We start from the raw sequence: 19949 nt of genomic DNA on the forward strand, positions 1-19949 counted from the left end.
CTCCTTCCGAATGATAGAAACCACGCTTCCTTCACTGATATTAACTTTCGAGCAGATTTCTCCGATCGTTACCATGCTCCACCATGCTCCATCAGTTGCCGAACAGCTTCGATGTTCGCTGGCGTTACGCTTGTCTCGAACGTATCAGGAAACAGAAAACGCTTGTCCTCTCGATAATGTTTCATCCCCAAACTATAGTCGCGATCCACGCCAAATTTCCAAGACTTTTGTGCCGCCCAAACTCAGAGCAAAGGTTAGAACACAAGTTCAGAAACTTGATATAATTGCGCGTTATGCAACTGATTACGATGCTGCTTTGTCCCTCATTGTGTTAGCTACCGAAGAAACGGTAAACAGAGTGCACGTGGAGTGGAAGATCTTCAAGACACGCCTACCTGAACTCCCACGCAGTCACATCTGGATAAGTGACACTGTGCAAACGCAATGTACCACACGCGAACCGGCTAATATTTGATCGAATTTCCTGCTAAATATTTGAAAAAAAAAAAAGAAAGGAAACTATTCACATTGAACAAAAGTGCCCCAATTTACACGAGCCAACCCAATGTTATTAGTTGGTCAATTATCAGGCAAGAGAACTATAGTGCACATTGAAAGAAGTCGATATAAACGAGAAAATTGAGAGGTAAGCAGTCTCACGAGGGAGCATTGACAGCAACATACATGCATTTACGTGCGAATGACGTCGTTGGAAACGAAGACCACCTAATGTCACGATCGCAACGAGATAAATAATCGCGATGGGTGGGCGCCTCGCGCCTTTCCGTGCACGGGCTACGGGTTACAAGCACACCTTATGGGTCCCCGTAGGGAGTCGATCTCCTCTGTTGCTCCCATAAGGTGGTACAGAGCTCCAGCCGTGTGTGAGAATCCATTCCAGTCGATTTCACAGGGGTTGTAGGGGGCCTCTTCTCTCTCCACTTCGAATTTCGCTTTCTTTTCTTCGCCCTCTTTTTCCCCGGTGGGCTCTTCTACTTCTTTCTCCCTCTTCTTCTTCTCCTTTCTTTCTTTCTTTTTTTTTTCTTTCCTCTTCTGTTTCCAATACCAACGCGTTTTTGAAAGTCTCCGTGCGCATACAGGATGTTTCTGAATTTATATACTGAAGTATAATAGTAAGAAGAGTGACGAATTTACATGGAAAGAATACGGTAAAGAATTATAAACTGAAAGCTGTTTGTATGATTTCGTCCTACAATATGGAACAAACCCGGGGACGAACAAAAATTCTCTTCTTTCAAAGTCTAGGAAAAATCAAAGTTTTTATTGTGTTGATATTTCCATCCAATGCTCGATGGATTTTCCTTTCTTCTTCATTGCTTCTGTTAATCCGTTAGGCACGCTATCCACTAACTTATTTAGAGTTTCGTTTTCAGTATCTGTCCAGGCGAATTTTATTCTTTTCCTAAGTCGACAAATATCTTGTACATGTAACTTCTCCCGATCGTGAACTTTTCCTGCTGGAATTTCTCTCTGGTTCTCGGATCCAGAAGGATCAGGTTCAGATCAGGTCTCGATGCTAATAATAATTCTATTCCGAAATCTTGAAACCACTTTTTCGTAGTGGCGGCTGTACGAATAGGAGCATCGTCTTGTCGAGAAATTCTGTTCTCGTCTTCCAATTCAGTCATGAAAAGCAATAATTCGCTACGCAATATCCGCTGATATTTTGTAGCGTTCAATTTACCTTTTGCAAAAACAATTTCGCTTAACATATCCAGGCGTGATTAGCGATTTCTTGGAAATATCGAACGCATAATACAGCAAATGTGCTTGCGTCTATAGTAATACACAACAGTGTAAGGCACTAGGCACGTGATAACATACAGAGAATAAAATAAAAGTATCTCTCGCTCGAGATTCGTGTTTACCGATGTAGAAATAATCTTGTTGTGAATATCTTCTGTCTCTTTTCCTCAAACACAAGATACAAATCTACGTTCAAATATAGAAAGAATTTTACGTTGATTTATTGTGTGTAATTGCACCACCCTGTGTATAGTTAAACACGAATCGGTTGGAAAGGTCCGATCAGGATCCCCGATAGGAGGCCCATTGGTCATCCTTGAAAATAGATTTCACAAGAATTATTCGTCGTGCTGCTTGTTCAATTAGACGGCGAAGTTATCAGCTCGTTAACTGTCGCTGGATATCGCTTCGAGGAAGTAAAATGTGTTTACTTTCGTTTAACATTCGGTTAATTTTTAATCAATTGGAATGTACAAGACGTTTCGTAACGCAGTTAAACGTTTTTCATAACGTCAAGAAATTTCCCTACAATTTATGGATACTAAATATTTTCTAATTTCCTTGGGCGCTTTCAGATCGGATTCTATCTTTCATTAGTGCCAAATCGTATAACGATTCTCAATTTTCCGAACTTTAAACTAAGTAAACGTTCTTCTTAAAAATCTTGGAAATATTTCTCGAAAGCATTTTCGTATTTTTAAATCTGAACCTCCTGTGTCAAGATGATATTTTATTCTCTATCTTGCGGTATTCGTTACTGCAAAACATAATTCACAATTTACAAGTTATAATTACTTAAATCCACGGTAGATTATCGCGGATAACGTGAGTCGAATTTACCTCGGATAATAAACTAATGGGAAAACTCTACTAGCGTTCATAAATCGTATAACGAAGTCATAGAAAACATTTTGATAATTTGTAATTTTCTACGTGTATTTAGGTTTAATTAATTATTTCATCTTTATTTAATTATTAATTATTTAATATTTTAATAATTTACGCTTTCGTGCTGTCGGTGCTCAAATTTCGAACAGAGTGAAATTATGCTAAAGTTCAAAGTACGGATAAATCAACGGAGAAATCACTTTGACAGTAAAATTATGCAAAAATATGTGTAGATGCATAGCTTCGCAGAAACTTAACGCTAGATCTGGCAAACAACACGGACGTCCTCTCTAAATGGACACAAAGAGATTACTGTTAATTATATAGCACGAAATTACGCTGGCTCCGAATTTTTTCAAAATATAAGTTCCCTTGAAATTTCGCCTTCCCGCTGTACGAGAAGAAACGAATAAGAGAATGGAAAATATGCCGCAAAGCGCCAAGGGTTAATTAGCATACGAAGAAATACAACAAGATAAAAGAAATACAACAAAAAATGGAAAAGAGCAAGTATACGATGCAAGCTACGATGAGTAGTCAGTGCTCTAGCGAAACTGAGGTCGAGGGTCTTTATAAAAAGAGTATATCATAATTAAATTATAAAAGAGCTTTGACGATCTGCTAGAAAACGGTGGTACATAGAAGTTAAAGAAAGTTAAGTGAGGAACTCGATGCAGTTAATGCGACCATATAAAATTCTACATAGAAATGTTGCACCTCCTAGAGATCTTCTGATAGCGGATGATCGAAAGTTAAATTTAATCATAATTGGTTTATAACGATGATCTATTTTGTACTTAATGGTTGTCCAGTTTTGTAAGATAGGTAGCACAGAAATAGATGCTGTATTCCTTCAAGTAGGCTACTATGTTTGACTAATCGACAGTACCAGATTTCTGATACATATTCCATATGAAAGTACACCATATAATGCGTCTAAATTCCCAGTAAATCTTCAGCAAGTTTTGTATCCTCAAATCTCCTCTTCGCTACTATCGCTCTAAGCTTCTGCCACTTCAAAATCCTCCCAATTAAAATTTCAAACATATACGCCCAAGGCTCCCGAACAACCAATGATTCCTCTACCGCCGAAGCCATTAACACACACTATACTTTCATTATGAATCTGCTTATTAAAACCGGCACTTCTCAGGCAAATCGCCAGTTCGTCCGTAAAAGACGCGAAAGAACCTCGCAACTTGCTTACTGTGTGATGGATAGAACAGATGAGACAGAAGTTTGGGAGTATGGAATATCGAAGAATATGAATGATGTAACAGAATGTCGATATTCGCAACATACATACGAACCATAATAAACCATATAAATAAGGATGCAGATATGCATATCACGACTAGCTTCGATTGGCTCGTCAAACAATCTGCAAACCTACGAATAAAAATTCCAGCCAACCACCCCATCGACAAACCCATCAGCGACCCCTCCACCGACTCAAACAGGAAATTCCTAATAACAAAGTCAGGAAACTGCCTCAAAAGAGGACCGATAAGTGTACTAATCGACGTAAAAGGTAGATAAAAGGTTGAATATGAAAGCCAGAAGTTTGGAGTATGCTTGGAAATGCTGGATCCTGGCAGCATAAAAATTGCAAAGTATCAATGATGTAACAGAGAATATCGATATTGGCAGCATATATACGGACCAGGATATAAATAAGGATGCAGATATACGTATCACGACTGGCTTCGATTCGTTCATCAAAGAATCTGCAAACCTCGGTATAAAAATTCGATTCTCGGAAGCCAACCACCCCATCGGCAGACCCATCAACGACCCCTCCACTGACCCGAGCCGCAAATACTTAATGACCAAGTTAGCGATTGTCCTCGCAAGAGGTCTCAGGTATATTAGCCTGTGCAGAAAATGAATGAAAGGTTAAATAGGTGCGATAGATAGCCGGAAGGTGGGTGTACTCGTTAGTGTGCGATCCCGCCTACCGTCCAATGCGGTGGCTGGTTTCCCTGGGGACTCCCTAGCCTCTCACAGCCGGCTTTTGTCGTCGTCGTTGTCCCTTCTCTCCTTCCACGTACAGCCAGCACTCTTTCGCCTTCAGGAGGAGGACGTTGGTGCGTCGCTTTTGCATCGTGCGCGATAATAGTCACCACCGTGGGTTCACCGGTTAGTACGCGTTTATACACTCAACCGTGTTCCTCGAGCGGCTGGTCGCGCGAGACCAAGAGCCGATAGTCAGTCAGTCTTTCCGATCGAACAGTCGTGATCGGATCGATTTCTTCCTTCCAGTCAAGGATCGTCTTTCGCGTTCCGACCGCGATACTTCACGCCTGACAGCTTATTCGCTAGCGTGTCCCGTTCTGCTGCCGTGGATTTTCCACTTACGTTCGAGTTTGCAGGATTTTTCGCAATTTACCAACGACGTTGGAAAATTTCCGAAAGTAAGCTAACGATCCATCGATATTTTTAGCATCGACTTTCGCGGGCATCGTCGTCGACTTTGATCCGTTCATAGATTATAATTAGCAATCGTGATTCGATATTGAACAGTCAGAGATGGAGGACAACTAGAGAATTGGCTGGAAGCGTGTTCGAATAACGTTGACGGAGTGAAGGAGAGTTGGTGGACTTGTACGGACAGAAGAACCGATCAATGTTGTTAATATCGACAGTCTCCTTGATTGCTATTTGGCTTTGCTTTGGTTTTATATTGCTGTCAGACTGAATAAACCAGAAAGGGGGAAAATCGTACAAGTTGTTGAAAATCGTTGATCGACTCTGGAACAGTTGAGAAGAGAAGCGCAAGAGGAAGTGCAGTGAAAATTTAGTGCGACCGAAGACTTAATCAATGTTTTTCAATCTTCGCAAGTTTCCTATTGACTCGTGCATTGGTTATAATCAATTCTCGTTGATTTATTAACCAGTTATCGAAAGAACTGAAAAGAAGAGCACGATTGATTATTTTTGGAGCATTGGTAATAGAGATAAAGAAGTGCGATAAAGAGTAAGCTAATAAGAATCGAGAAAATGGATTGACAAATTGGTCGAGGGTGCTAAGATGATGGCGAATGAACTGGAGTACACGAGGGATGACTGAACAGGAAGAACACCAGGATGTTGTTTAAGGGAAACAGTTCGAGATTAGAGCTATTGATAGGAAAAATTCAGGCCCACAAAGAACCTTCTCGAGATGAACAAGCCAAATCGAAAGGTAGGACTCTTCGCGTTATATTTTATTAAATTATGGCACGAAAGTTTCATATCGTTTCTCAAATAAAGATAAAAATATGAAACAATGGCGTTCGTCGACAGGCAGTTTCGAGTCAATTGAAGAAAAATCTAAATATTAACAATAAACGAGAAATATTCTTTACGAGCCACTTTTTCTGCGTTTCGTACAAGCGCGCTTCAATCAGTTCCCCTTCGTTTCACGCGTCTTCTCAATTTCAATCTGATCCGGTAATTGATCGTTAACTTCTACGTTATTAAGAGCATCTCACGATGACAACGCATCATCGACTGTCTGATAGAATTTTCTGAAAGCCTCGCTGTTGGAGAAGGCATACGTAATATCAATTTGACGCTGTTCAATTTAGACCTTAGAGAATGGGCATCATAGATCACAATTAGGAAAGTTGACATTTGCCATTATATATTAGTTGCCACATGTCACTCTTCTAATAAATCTCTAGATTACACCAAGATTTAGTATCGAAATTACAACAACTCTCCTTCCGTGGATTTTCTTATTTGCATTGAATTTTAGGGAACCAGTTACTTTTATTGTACTATGCGATTTTTAATATATAACAAGAGGGTGGTTTATTCTGAGAATTTTCGCAATTTTGGTGGCAAATTGTAATGATTAGAGTAATTAGACTATCGGAATTCTAAGCTTTTAGGCTAATCACATACCATAATCGGATACATTAAATTTTCAATTGGGAGGTGAAATAATAGATTATCAAACTCTGAAATTGTAGAAGAGTTCGGTAGTATGAGGTATAAATATCTCAGCGTTCTAGCAGGATCTAAATAAATCATAGCAATTTATTTAACGAGATTTTACTTAAAGATAGAATCAACGAATTGTAAATATCTCGATATTCTAAGATCATTCACGAACAATAATCGATCTTCAAATTTTTAATTAGTATTGCATACTACGTATCGGCAACATTCCATTACTCCTGAATTTTGAAAAATTCCAATATCCAGACGCAATAATTGATCATAAGATTTCTAAATGAACTTCGAACGATCGGCTGTCAAAGTGCAAATATTCTGTAGCAGCCAGTCGCAGTAAACGATTATCGAATTTCTAATTAAGTATGCGTATGTATTTCCAATCAATGAACTATTGAAATCTCAATATATTGAAAGGATTCAATGTTTCGACACGATCATTCGTAAGATCGATGAGAATATAATATTCGAAAAAACCATAATTGGAATAATCGATCAGTAAACTAGTTTCTAAATAGGTGTTGAATTAATTTACTACCAAAATCGAAATTAATGAATCGATATTTTGAATCTCAAATAATCTATCTATTAAAATTTCTTCGTTAGAAATCAAATTAATCTCCACCTATGAAATTAAAGCACCCTAAAAAAAAATTCCAATTATCAATCACCCTAATAAAATACTCGATGCTCGAATCGGCGACGTCTCACTAACAGCAATTCGTAAATAACTCAATCTCCGCAATAACGAATCGTCAAAATTTCATGTCGAATAATAGATTCAAATTAGCAAAACCCTAATGAACCGGTTATTGGAATCTATCTGCGATCGACGATCAAACGTACAACGAACGTCAATGAAAAAATCCGCGCAAACCACTGGCACTGGTCTGACGAGAGGAGGGCTGTCAGAGGTTCGCGTGCTAACATAAGTCACAATTAACAAAGGCGTTAAGTCGGCCCCCTATTAATAAGCGTGGTCGAAGCATCCTATAAATAGCGACGGGCACGAGGTGACAACATTATACGCGGCCACATGCGACCACAAGGGAGGCTGTATGGGCTCGCACTAACACTTGGACAAGATAAAAACACAATGCAATACGGCTGGCATCGGCAGGTCGCAGAAAAGAGCTGCCAGTGTTAAGTGCGACTATTTTCGCGTCGATGACACATCGCCGCTGATTGGACGGAATCGAGATTCTAAATAAAACCCCCTTCGAATCCTCCAACAAGCCTTCGCGTCCTTGCTTCTACTCGTTTTCACGTTATCGTCCCCCATTTTCCACCGGAATTCGTAAATTCTCGCATCTTCTTCTCGATCACTCATCGATCCGCGATCCTCTTTAGAGCGTTCATCGCCAGCTTTGAGAAACGCTGTTCTCACATTTTTTCAACATTGCTCTTTCCATTGAATTCGAACATTGAATTTGTTGAATTTCGTGGTCAGTTTCATCGCAGCTTAAACTTGGGGAGAAAAGTTACTTCAGACAATTGGAGTTCTTAGTTTATCGTTCAGATAAGTGACTTTTGTTCCGATTTTGTACCCGAATGGATTCCTCGTTTAATGGGAGGCAAAGAGAGATAATTTCAACCCTTCGGCTTGAAAAATCCTTTCAACCCTTCAGTGCGAGCTCGTGAATGAAAGAGCATACGGTAGAACCGACTGGGGGACAAACAGTTCGTATGATGGTTATCCTTGTTATGTAGGTCAGTTTTCGTTCATGATAGAAGTTGTCGTTTAAACGAGTAAATTTAGACGACAAGAGTTCCATTGGTCGGATACTTGCTAAGATTTCGTTGCAATAAATGCAGTTCTAATCTCTAATACAGCAATCTTTGTGTTAAATACATTTCCCAGATGTATGTCCTATACGAACGTTAGACTCTTCTCTAGAGGATAATGATGAACAAAGTAAATTTGGAATTTTCATTCGTTTTAGATTAACGTTACCTGTACTCTCCTCGTAGAAATCAGAAAATCTGTTACGAAATGTAATTTTCGCTTTATAAGCCTCCAACTTCGTTTCGCGCTCTTTTAGCAATTAGGGATGTTCGAAAGGAAGCAATGTTCTTCGAATATTTTCCAAGTTTCTCGGCTCGCTTCTCTGTGAATTTTAACAGTTTTTTAGTGAATTTTGAACTATTGATTAATGAATCATTTTAATAGTAGACGTTAGTAGGATCTTCAACTCAATAAAAATATAATTTTCAGAATTTATGAAATACGTAAAACGCACCAACTGCAACAAGGGTAAAGATCGTGAACGTTTCTTTGCAAAATAACCTGCGTCTGCAACAACTTTTAGAGACGTTGAAAAGGTAATACGCATTAGAATTCACCCTTTTGAAAGATGGGTCTTTGAAAGATTTCGAAGAACGATCGGAGCTTTCCATGAATGGGCTGACGAAAGGCTTGATCCTGATTTGTTGGCAATCGAAGCCAAATTGTTGACGACGACGGGGTCAGCTGGGTGCTTTCGTACGCTCGATCGGCAGCTCGGTTTATATTTATTGCGTGCTCACCCGATCTGCTGCGTCTCTTTTTCTGCAAGAAGAGGCGCGCGTGAGTCATGCTGGATGCCGCCAATTGGGCGAGTGCCTCGATCCCATACCCACGTTGCACAATTGCAGGGACACCTGATTTTTCACGAGATCCACGATTGCAATCGATCGGTCTTACTGAGAAATCATCGATATTACTGTGAAACTCCAAAGAAAAACCCTACTGCAATAAGTATTTACATTGCGAATTGCCACGAATAGGCAGAGGAGAATGAGATAATTTTAGCAGAAATATTCGGAAAATTATGAATATAGCAGAGTAACAAAGATTAAATTTAAACAATTAAGCGTAGATTAACTAGAGTATAATTAAGAGTATGTTTAAATATATATGTAACAATCTAGTATATATTAAGGCCAAATGAGAATGTGAATGAGAAATCTATGTACATCAATCTCATCTCGTAGCCGCAAAGCAAAATAATATATACATATATAGTAGAGTAACATAAAAATTTGTAGATACAAAAATCTGGAAACATAGATACGGAATGTGAAGAATAAAAAAGATTTAATAACATCAACATTTAATTGAGAAGTTTGGCAAAACAGAAAATGGGAGCTTAAAAATACTCAGGAACTATGGTACACAATCCACCAAATCTGCGATTCAACAATCAAAAACGCAAACTTCGATCACTACAACCGCCCCTCCTCGTTGTCAGCCTAACTTTCAAATCCCTCAACGCCCTTTGCGCTTCCTTCTAATTCCTCCAAGAATCTTCTAGACTCTAGATCATCCATGTAAAAATCTTGCTGATCGTCGTTTAAGCAATCATCCAACATCGCGTAAGTTTCTACGCGATCGCAGAAGGCTAGAAAGGGGGAAAAACGTGAAGGCCGCGTGGGTGGAGGATGCGACCCATTTAAACGAATCCACGTCCGTGATCCGATCTCGTTGGGTGTCTCTCATCGCGTTCGTGTTTCAAAGCGAGCAAGAGACGGCGGGATTCCGCAAAATCTCTTAAATCCAGTGGTGGGTGTCGGATCCAGCGTGTGGACTGGGCAAATGAGGAAACGGCCAACTAGCCGAGTCATTTCCACCGTTTACCAGGGCCACTTTGCTCTATCCGACCCGGTGGGAGTCTTCTTCATTCCTGGCAATTATTAATTATTCGATTCGCCTCGTCCGGATGTCTCCTTTGTCACCGGTTTTCTCTTTCTACGACGCGTTTCTTTTTTTTTTTTCTTTACTTCTTTACACTCTATTTTATCGAGAATTCTACTACCTTTGAGAATTCTACCAACTATCGATATTTATGGTCAATATTTCGAAGTTCTGAAACGTTCTCGATGATAGTAACAATGTGTGATTTAATGATAACAATGTGTTGACGATTATATATCTTCTTTCTACGTTAGTTTCTTAGTAATTTTTAATTATGTTGAGAAATATTGACGATAAATATTGAACGGCCTGAACTCACCTTCGGAGTCTAATTTTGCCAATGATAATTGGAAAACAGATGTATGGGTAACCAAACGTATTAATTACGTTATTTAAAGCTACGAATTTGTTATATGCACCCAAATATACAATGGTGTCACATCTAACTCTGCCGCTCTTAATTACTCTCTTAATCGTCATGATAGAAAAAAATTCAATATCAAAGGATATATAAGGGATATATAAGGGATGTCAAGGGATATATATATGTATATGTTAGAAGCGCTATATATATAATTTCCCAATATCCATATTATATAAATCTCTATAATTTAGAATTCCTTGGAATTTTCACCTATTCTGGATTAATTAAACTATACTAATTACTATAATTATACAAATTATATCAATTAAATTATCTTATTTATATTCTCGAAATATTTTCCGAAAGAATCGAACAGATAAGGGTCTGAAATAAAGCCAAATACATAGGCACCGACAAATTGTCTCGAGAAAACGATCTCCGTCCTCGCGAAGCAACTTGAACAAGCACTTGAACAAGTACCTGCATGAGCCGTATGAACATTGGATAACAGGGTGATAGAGGGATAAAGAAGAGAGGAGGCAAAGCCCGAGTAGAGAATTCCCGCGAGGAATGTGCTTTTCTTCTATCAAAAGGACAAGAGGACCAGTCTTCTCGCGGAGGATGAACGACGAAGCTTCTTGACGACGTTCACGGGTTAATGGTACCAGTTTCACCGCATACTCGTTACGAAAACGATATAAAGAGACACGTAACGGGCGAGCTAAGGTCAGCCAGACCTCTTGTAATATTCCTACGCGTGTTCGAGTTCGTAAGGTCATTTATGGGACAGGTCCGTCTTACGACATTTATAAACCTGTTCCCCGAAAAGGATCGCTTTATACGAATATTTGCCACTGTTGTTCCGTGTGCATGAAAGATCGACGCTGTTCTTTGATCGACACTTTGTTGACTGCAAACCGAGAAGTTCTTTGGTCGTTTGGTCTCGGTATCTTGGCTCTTAGATTTTGGTTCCTTGGTTTCTTAGGCCTGGGCTTCTCCCTTTCTTCATCTTCGTTCCTCGGTTTCCTGACTTTTGGCATTTACAACGTCAAAAGTTTGACATCACTGCTGCGAATTCGGTTGCTAATTTAAATAAAATCAATCCTTTTGGGGACAGAACGTTTTATCGATTATTAATAATATAAGCACAGTTGTTTGATGGCATTTCTGTAAAAAAAAAAAGAGTATAATGTACCAATGTCAGAAGATCAGTTTTATCAAAAGCAGATCTATTTATCGTTTAATTAGTAACTTAATGTTACTCGTTAATTGATGATAAATGTGTAAATGTAGAAAGTTTCATCCTTCAACTATGACTTGTCTAGAAAAATGTAAAATTATCCATGATATATAATTATATTCATAAGAAGGATATATTTATCTATAGGAATTTTACCATACTATTTCAACAACAAAATGAGAAATAAAACAAACGCTAAAATTCTTTTCCCACTTTCTATGCTGATTTAATATTATACTATTCCCTCCTCTTCTTTACTATATTGATACAAATGGCTATCCCCGTCCGTCCACCATGAAACGAGCAAGCATTTATATCTCTTACACGTCACAATTTCTTCTCATTTCCCATATCCACCAAATAATATAATATAAAATACGTCATATTTGTTATACTCTTGTGAAATTATTTCCATCGATTGAACTTGAACGATTTTTGGAAGGAAATTTTGCTTTGAATTGCAGAGGCCTTGGGCACCGGAAGTTCGTCATGGCAGAGCGAGGATGGCGGTGCAAACTCGCGACGTGGCGGAGAGACGCCGTCTTCTTGTGCGACGCCGACATCGGCGAGCTTCCCGTCGGAGCCCGAGGTCGACGCCGACGTTGGTGTCAACGCCGACGGAACCAACGCTACCGCACCTTATCCTTGTCAATTCTGTGACCGCACATTTCCTCGACTTAGCTACCTGAAGAAGCACGAACAGGTACCTTGAATTTTTCTTTTCATTTTCCAAGTTTCCAAGACTTCTTCGATCATGAGTAGGTATATTTGAGCATCTTAGAAACCGGGTCGATCGATGGATTTTACATTCTTTATAAAATTATCGATTTCATATTATCCAGGTACCTAAGGAAACACGAATATCAATATCCATGATTATTCGTTCTTTCTTTTTCTTCTCTTTTCACTGTAAAATTTTTCATAATGTTTTCGATTATGAATAGCTATTGTCGAGTATTATTACTTGTTCCTCGACTGGCGTCGAGCCAACGATCGCGTCAGTATAATTATTATTATTATTATTATTTGTTAAAACTTGTTACTACTTTGTTAAAACAGTTATTATTTGTTAGAACTTGAGCCATTTGCCGGCTTAACTATTCCAAGAGATTTTAAGTATGAAGATTTAAATATACCTACTCCTAATGTAGCCCTAGCTAATCCCTTTTCGTGTTGTATTACGTTTCATTGTAGTTGTTTTATTGTTGGTTTCATCACGTTCAGATCTGATGTATCAGTTGCAGTGGCTGATCACTCTCATATTATTTCTGAAAGGTAAACTTCAGCGTCGGCAATTTATCAGGATTTAACGTAATGGAAATTAAATGATTAACGAATAAAGGACTAACAAATCTCAGATATCCTATCTATAAGTGGGCGTAAGGTACAAGCGTAATATGACGCGGGAATACAATTAAATACAGAGTTGGTTATTGCATAATTTAAAAAATGGAAAGAAATTCGTGGCTTGAGTTCCCTATAAAATTTATAATGTCTGGAACTTGCCATAATTGCAATAAGACTCTAAACTCACTCGGATTTTCTACTTAAACAATGCAGGGGCTTCTATCCCACCCATCGAATATTATTTTACAAATTCTAAATTATCGTCTTAATTGTCCCAACAACGTTGCTCTGATTCAATTTAACGATCCGTTGTTTTCTGTGTCGAACCCATGTTGCCGCCAACGATCGCACGAATCTCATTTACAAACAGGCAGTATAACTATGTACCTATACAAGCCAATTTGCATACCCGCCAACTCGATCTTTTTCGATTGTTTTTCCCCCTCGTTTTGAAACCATTTAAAGTCTTTGTCAGGCATTCCTTCCTTTTTGCGTGTTCACCTTCCGTGCGTATTATATCCGTCCGTTTCTTATTTCTCTATGAAGCTTCTCAAATGGTATGTCACTCGTAAGAAACAGATAATCGATTAAAAATGAATGAAAAACAAATAAAATAAATTCGAACGTTCATTCTTAAAAGAAACGTCTATCTCGAAAAGATTAACTGCTGAGTCGAGAGCATCTTGGAAACCGGAAGTAACTGAACGTTCGGCCGCGGACGTTCCAAGCGTGTAAGACGCGTGGCCTGTTCGGATTTTTCTGTTTTGCATGGCGGTGGTATTAGGAGTAGCGCGACTCTTCCGCGTCTGAGTCGACGTCGGCGGGTCATCGTCGGGTCAAAATCTGTTCCATGGCCCATAACAGGTTGTACCGGTCAGGTTCGCTCCGTTCAGGTGGTTCTCCATGCTTCGGCTTCTCCTCTACGCTTTTCAAGCCTCGATAAAAGCCGCTTCCACATACGCGAGCTGAATCGCGCTTCGCTTCCAGCGCAGATACGAGCCGGATAGCGGAGATAAATTTCGTTCAGCGGCTATGAAATCTTCCTCCGTTGCCTCCGGCATTCTTCCTCTTTGTCTCTCGTTTCTACGAGACCACGGAAGTCGTACGATTGGTCGGATTAGAACATTTTTTATAATCGCGCGGCATACCACTGGGAATGTTGAAATTTTCGCAATTTTTATTCTTTTCTTTGTTAACGTACGAGTGGATTGATATACAGTACGTAGTAAGGTTGAAGGATCGCTAAATTTCGAGCGAAAAATTGTCGACGCTTGAACAACCGTAGTTTCGTGAAAAAGAAATCGTACACACAGTCTCGTTTCAAAGAGCGAAGCCTCTGCTTCAACATACTTTGCGACGCTTGTTTTCCGTCTCTCGATGACCCCTTCTTTCGCGAAACCGAGCCAAAAAAGTGAAGTTGCTCTCCTTCTTCTCAAATTTTTGCTAATCCGAACGAGTTCTACGGAGTGCAACGAATTTTTGGTTTCTTCTGTAACTGAACCAAGCCAAAGAAGCCAAGAAACAAGCGAATTAGTTGGACCATGTTGTACCTTTTTAATATTGTATTTAGAACAGGTGATCGGAATATGTTAAATGGAGTTTTAAAAAGTCATATTTGGATCAGTTCTGTCGATGTAGTAGGACTATGTCCAATTTGTGTGGCCTATTCTTAACCGAGTAACTTGATCTTTTCTGTAAGGCCGGATTCGCGTCATTTATACTTTTACAGAATTTGCGTAGCTCAGTGGATCGTGAATTTTTCCATTCTTGTAGATCTTCTTGTAGATCTTGTAGATATTCTTGTAGATCTCCGCAGAACATAGATTCGCGATTTATTGCACATTCAATGGAACCAGCTTCGCTGTTGAGTCAGTTTCCTCGTTACCTTCGACAGAAACACAAGATGATGATGGCATTGAGAAATACAAAACTTCTTTTTCCGCGCGTTTCAGTATCACGTCCATTTCAGTAACGTAGCAGATTATTTTGTTACTGAATTTCGTAAAGCTAACACGGCCGACACGGTTTGGGCTCAGAACGTTGTAATTTGCCGCGTGTGACATTTTTTACATCTTCTATATTTTTCACATTCTTTGCTATGACTTGAGAACATTTAAATCCTAGCATACAAACGTCTATTAATCTCGTCGTATTTCAAAATTAGTTTTATCGGAAAGAAGTCACGTTTCCCTTTTTTGGGCAGCTGTTAAAATCCACGTTAGGCGTTCCGTATTAGGCGCAGTTACTCTGAAACAGCATGCCGACATTAATACAATGTTACGGATTCCCGAGAACCGAGATCTATCTCATTACTTTTTACGCACACCTCGTAATACGAACTTTCAAATTTTATCCAAATCCCTCATATTTCCTTGCTCGCATCCAAGAACCTCGTGAACGTCACGATACAGAGGTCTTCAAGAAGAAGGCGATCGCTTCGCCCTTCCGTCCGGAATTGTCTCTTCAAAGGAGCCGACGGCTCGAAAGTCGTACGTGCCGAGGTTATTTCGTTGGACGAAGACCGACTCGAGAAACAAAAAGGACAAAAAGATAGGGAAAAAAGAAAAGGAGAGCATAAAAAGAACTGTACAAAGAGAATGACCCGGCCCGTTCGCGATCATATCGGTCACACCGATCTACCTGGGTGACAACCACCGCGGGGAATTCCTCGACGAGCAACTTTCTTGCCCGTCAATTCTTTTGCTCTTCGAACCGCCAGCAAAGAATCTCTGATGAGTCGTGTTATTATTTTCTATCATATTGCCAATTTAATTTACAGCGTCACTTTGATCAACTTCATCGAGGATTGATATTAGCTCTTCACGGTTCGATGTCCAGTGTAATTTCTATTCTGGTAAGCTCAATGTCCAGTGTAACTGCTATTCCGGTAAGTCCAATGTCCACTCTGCCTGGACAATGATTTTATTTTAGTAGGTTCGGTGTTGCTGGACAAAGATCTTTTTTCACATAAGTCCAGTGCCCGTTTAAACGTGGTTTAAGCTACGTCGTGTTTGATCTGATTTTAAATGAGAAAAATACGTTAGCAATGTTCGATTAGAAAAGTCTCGTATAAAATAAGCTAGTAGAAGTTCGATTGAAAAAGGGGGGAAATTTGAAAGATGTTTCGTCATTGTCTCACGTGTAATATTAAAACTTTCGATTCCCTCTTTTGATGTCGCAGAGCCACGGAGATCAAATGCCATACAAATGCAACTGGTGTGCCAGATTGTTCAAACATAAACGCAGTAGAGATCGACACGTGAAACTTCATACAGGAGACCGAAGATATCGATGCACGCACTGCGACGCTGCTTTCTCCAGAAGGTAAGTGCGCATAGAAGTCTCTGCGGCATTTAACTTGCACGGTAAGTAGACTGCGGATTTTTATGCGTTATGGGAAATTCGAAAGTGTAAAAATGCACAGAACGCGTATGATAATATACAAGATACCCAAAGTATACTGTACGTTATAATATTTAATGATCGAAATAAGTTCTCGATTAGATTCCATTCCTTCGGCTATAGGGCCGAAAATATGAATTTGCATAAACATCCGCTGTCTAACAACGATCATCTCTCAAGGATAATTTCCGATCTCCGAGCAATTGATTCGTCCTTAAAAGGCTTCATCGTTCCTCATTCTAATTATTCGCGAACTGGTTCATGTTTCAATTTGCTAGATTCGGAAGCGGTTTATCGTTTAGACTTGCGTATATTTTTAGATCTTGTTACGGTTATTTATTTTCGTTAATATCAGAAGAAACCTTTTAGCTTGATGTATTAAATATACACGTTGAAAATTGCCAAAAGCTGATTGCTTATTTTCATTCGGTAACACGAAATAGTCTGTTGCAAGAATAAGTGGCATAATCACGGCTGGCTTTTCTTCTTTGTCAAGATGCTAGAAACTGTCGAATCAACGAATGACCCTAACAGTCCATGGGCAATGTATAACAAACAAATATAAAGAAAAGATAACTGAAAAGTACTTTCCATTGAAACAGCGGTGGACCCCCCGAATTTCAAGAATTATAATAAGCCATTGATAAACATCGTGTGAAGAGATAATAAAGTATAGCCGATAGAAATGAAGCTATGTTTTTTTCAAAACCAGAAGTCTTTGCGCATTAAAAATAATAAGTTTACTCCTTTTAGGTATAAGCATTTTATTAGGCCCCTGAAACGAGAGACTCTTATTTTCCCCAACAAACTATAAACTATAAACCATTAATGGAATAACTCTATCTTCCTATTTTTCTGGGAGTACACTTCTTCCTTAGAATAATCTATACCATTCATTCGTTTTACAGCCTTTTCGTACCTCTTTTGTATTTCTGTCGCACTTCTTTCGTACCTTACTTTCTGTACCTTACTTCTTATACCTCGTTCGATCGTATACCGTTAATCCTCGAACTAAATCTACTCGATTATGATTATCTCAAATTATGAAGAGTTGGTAGGTTTTTTACGCAGTATGGTTGAAACTCGTAAGAAAATTTCACGCGACTCCTAATTCCAAGGGTTGATAAAATCCCTAAAGATAAATCGACGTACGCAACGCTAAACAACGATACGTATCCTCGTTAATCTAATCCAAAAGAGACAGAAAACCGGAAAGGCAAGTGGAAACGAAAGTCGTGCGAAGGCCGATATTCCGGGGGACCGATCCATCGTTTGACAAATGAATAATGATCAAGCGACGACCGCGGCCCCGGCTGGCATTAGTCAAGCTTACTCTCTTACGTGACTCTTTCTGTTCCACCCCCTTTTCTCTCCCATGCCCTCCTCCCTCGTTCGTTTCGTGCCGCCCCAAACGGCCTCTTTTCCTCTATCTTTATTTCTCCCTTTTCTCTCGCGTTCACTCGCGAGGTTATTGAAATGCTAAGCTGGTATAACCCGACTGGAGACCCGCAAGGGTGGCGAGCACACGCACCTTTTCGTCCTTTAAGTGTCGTCCACATGCTCTCTCCCTCTCTCCCTCTCTCTCTCTATTTCTCTTCCTCTTTCTCTTTCGAATACATGGCCGTGATCATATACATATACATAGAACGAACGAATGGTGAATACAAGAAGAGAAGGGCCCCCCATTCCTCTGTGCGTCTCCACCAGGTGAGTGGACAGGTAGGCGCATAGGTGTTACGGGACAACAGGTAGAACATTAGTCAAGTGCCTGGTTGCTGCTCGTCCACCGACGCGCTTCGTACACTTATGTCGCGGTCACGACTTCTGTCAAATAGGCTTTTTCCTAGGAGTTAATCCTGCTACTTTCTCCCCCGGATAGTTTCCAGTCAATTATTATTATCGTTTATCTATTAAGATGTAATCAAGTGCCTCGATGCTGTCCATTCGTCGATGCACTTCGTGCAGTTATGCCGCGGTCATGGATCGATCGCTTAGATAAGCTTCTTCTTCGGAGTTAATCCTGTTACGTTCTTTCTGACTCATTCGCGAGCTAGTTATTGTTATTGTTATTGTTTATTTATTTATTTAGGAATCACAGAATGGGACTTGATTTTTTTACAAAATCAAAAATTACAATATTTTACAAAAATAATTTACAAAATATCGGATTGAACAGGAAGTTGAAAAGTCCAAGTTGAAAAACGTGTTTTCTCTTTTACGTATGCTATTTTCAATCCGTGTACCATTGTTGCCATTTCAATGACTTTTCGCCATTTTTGCGATAACCTTACTAACTTTCGCTATACATAAGCGAAATGTCACAAGCTACGAAATTAACGCTAACGTAACGATTGTCTAAATATTTGAACCGCTTCAGGGAATTTTCTGTAGATTTAGTTTAAAAGAAGATATAGAGTCGCGAAGGAAGTTTTCCAAATCTTGGAAAACTGGTGATAACATAGGTATATTGAAAACGAGAAGTATATAGCAGATGTGTGGACGTACGAGGACGTTTGACCTTTCCTTTTTTTATTGGGCGTTTATTGCCGAAATTTAATTACAATGGTACATCTTGAATTTTATTATTGTCTATGCTCTAGCAACTAATAATAATAATTTCACTTAACTTAAATCTGTTTATATAATCTGTTAACGTTAAAAAGTATCTTCAGTTTGGACGAAATACGAAAGAAGAAAGTCTCACGAGTATGTACAATTTCTCATTTCAATCTTATGTTAAGAAGATATTTACGATATTACAGATTCTTTCTATTTGTTAAAACTAGAACAAGTTTAAAATACAGTTACGAATTACAATCAATGCAATTTTGAAGCACAAGATTGCCGATTCAGACGTCTTAGAACATTTATCGGATTACTTATTGATTTATTAAATGAAAATATTAATATAATAAGAAAATCAACATCGAGTTTGTATTTTTTCATAGCCAGAAAAACACAACTTTAAGAGGAAATTTAATCTTTTCCAAACTCCAATTCTTTCCATTCGAAAGGAGAAATATTTTGTTCGTTGTAAATTCAGTTTTATTTTAATATTATGACAAACCTAAACATAGAGTTGTGATCATGATTATTCACAGCACCTGCATATATCATACGAAAAAGTTTTAAATATTAATATAATAAGAAAACCAACATCGAGTTTGTATTTTTTCATAGCCAGAAAAACACAACTTTAAGAGGAAATTTAATCTTTTCCAAACTCCAATTCTTTGCATTCGAAAGGAGAAATATTTTCTTCGTTGTATATTCAGTTTTATTTTAATATTATGACAAACCTAAACATAGAGTTGTGATCATGATTATTC

At 38.8% G+C, this 19949-nt stretch overlaps 1 protein-coding gene across 3 annotated transcripts in view; it reads left to right on the plus strand.

The window, feature by feature from the left end:
• Positions 1–19949, plus strand: part of LOC117205224 (zinc finger protein 423 homolog) — a 136577-nt gene that overhangs the window by 108438 nt on the left and 8190 nt on the right. Inside the window, exons 1-4 of one of the 3 annotated variants that reach the window (XM_033443429.1) lie at positions 4626–5839; positions 12336–12574; positions 15998–16105; positions 16400–16542. In XM_033443429.1, the coding sequence (XP_033299320.1) occupies positions 5743–5839; positions 12336–12574; positions 15998–16105; positions 16400–16542 (587 nt within the window). In that variant the 5' untranslated portion in view covers positions 4626–5742. Of the gene's footprint in view, positions 1–4625; positions 5840–12335; positions 12575–15997; positions 16106–16399; positions 16543–19949 lie in introns of those variants that run through there. The other 2 variants (XM_033443419.1, XM_033443412.1) reach the window with 2 other exon arrangements.

Source organism: Bombus bifarius, unplaced genomic scaffold, assembly GCF_011952205.1.
Source record: "Bombus bifarius isolate JDL3187 unplaced genomic scaffold, Bbif_JDL3187 scf7180000007966, whole genome shotgun sequence".
NCBI lineage: Eukaryota > Metazoa > Arthropoda > Insecta > Hymenoptera > Apidae > Bombus > Bombus bifarius.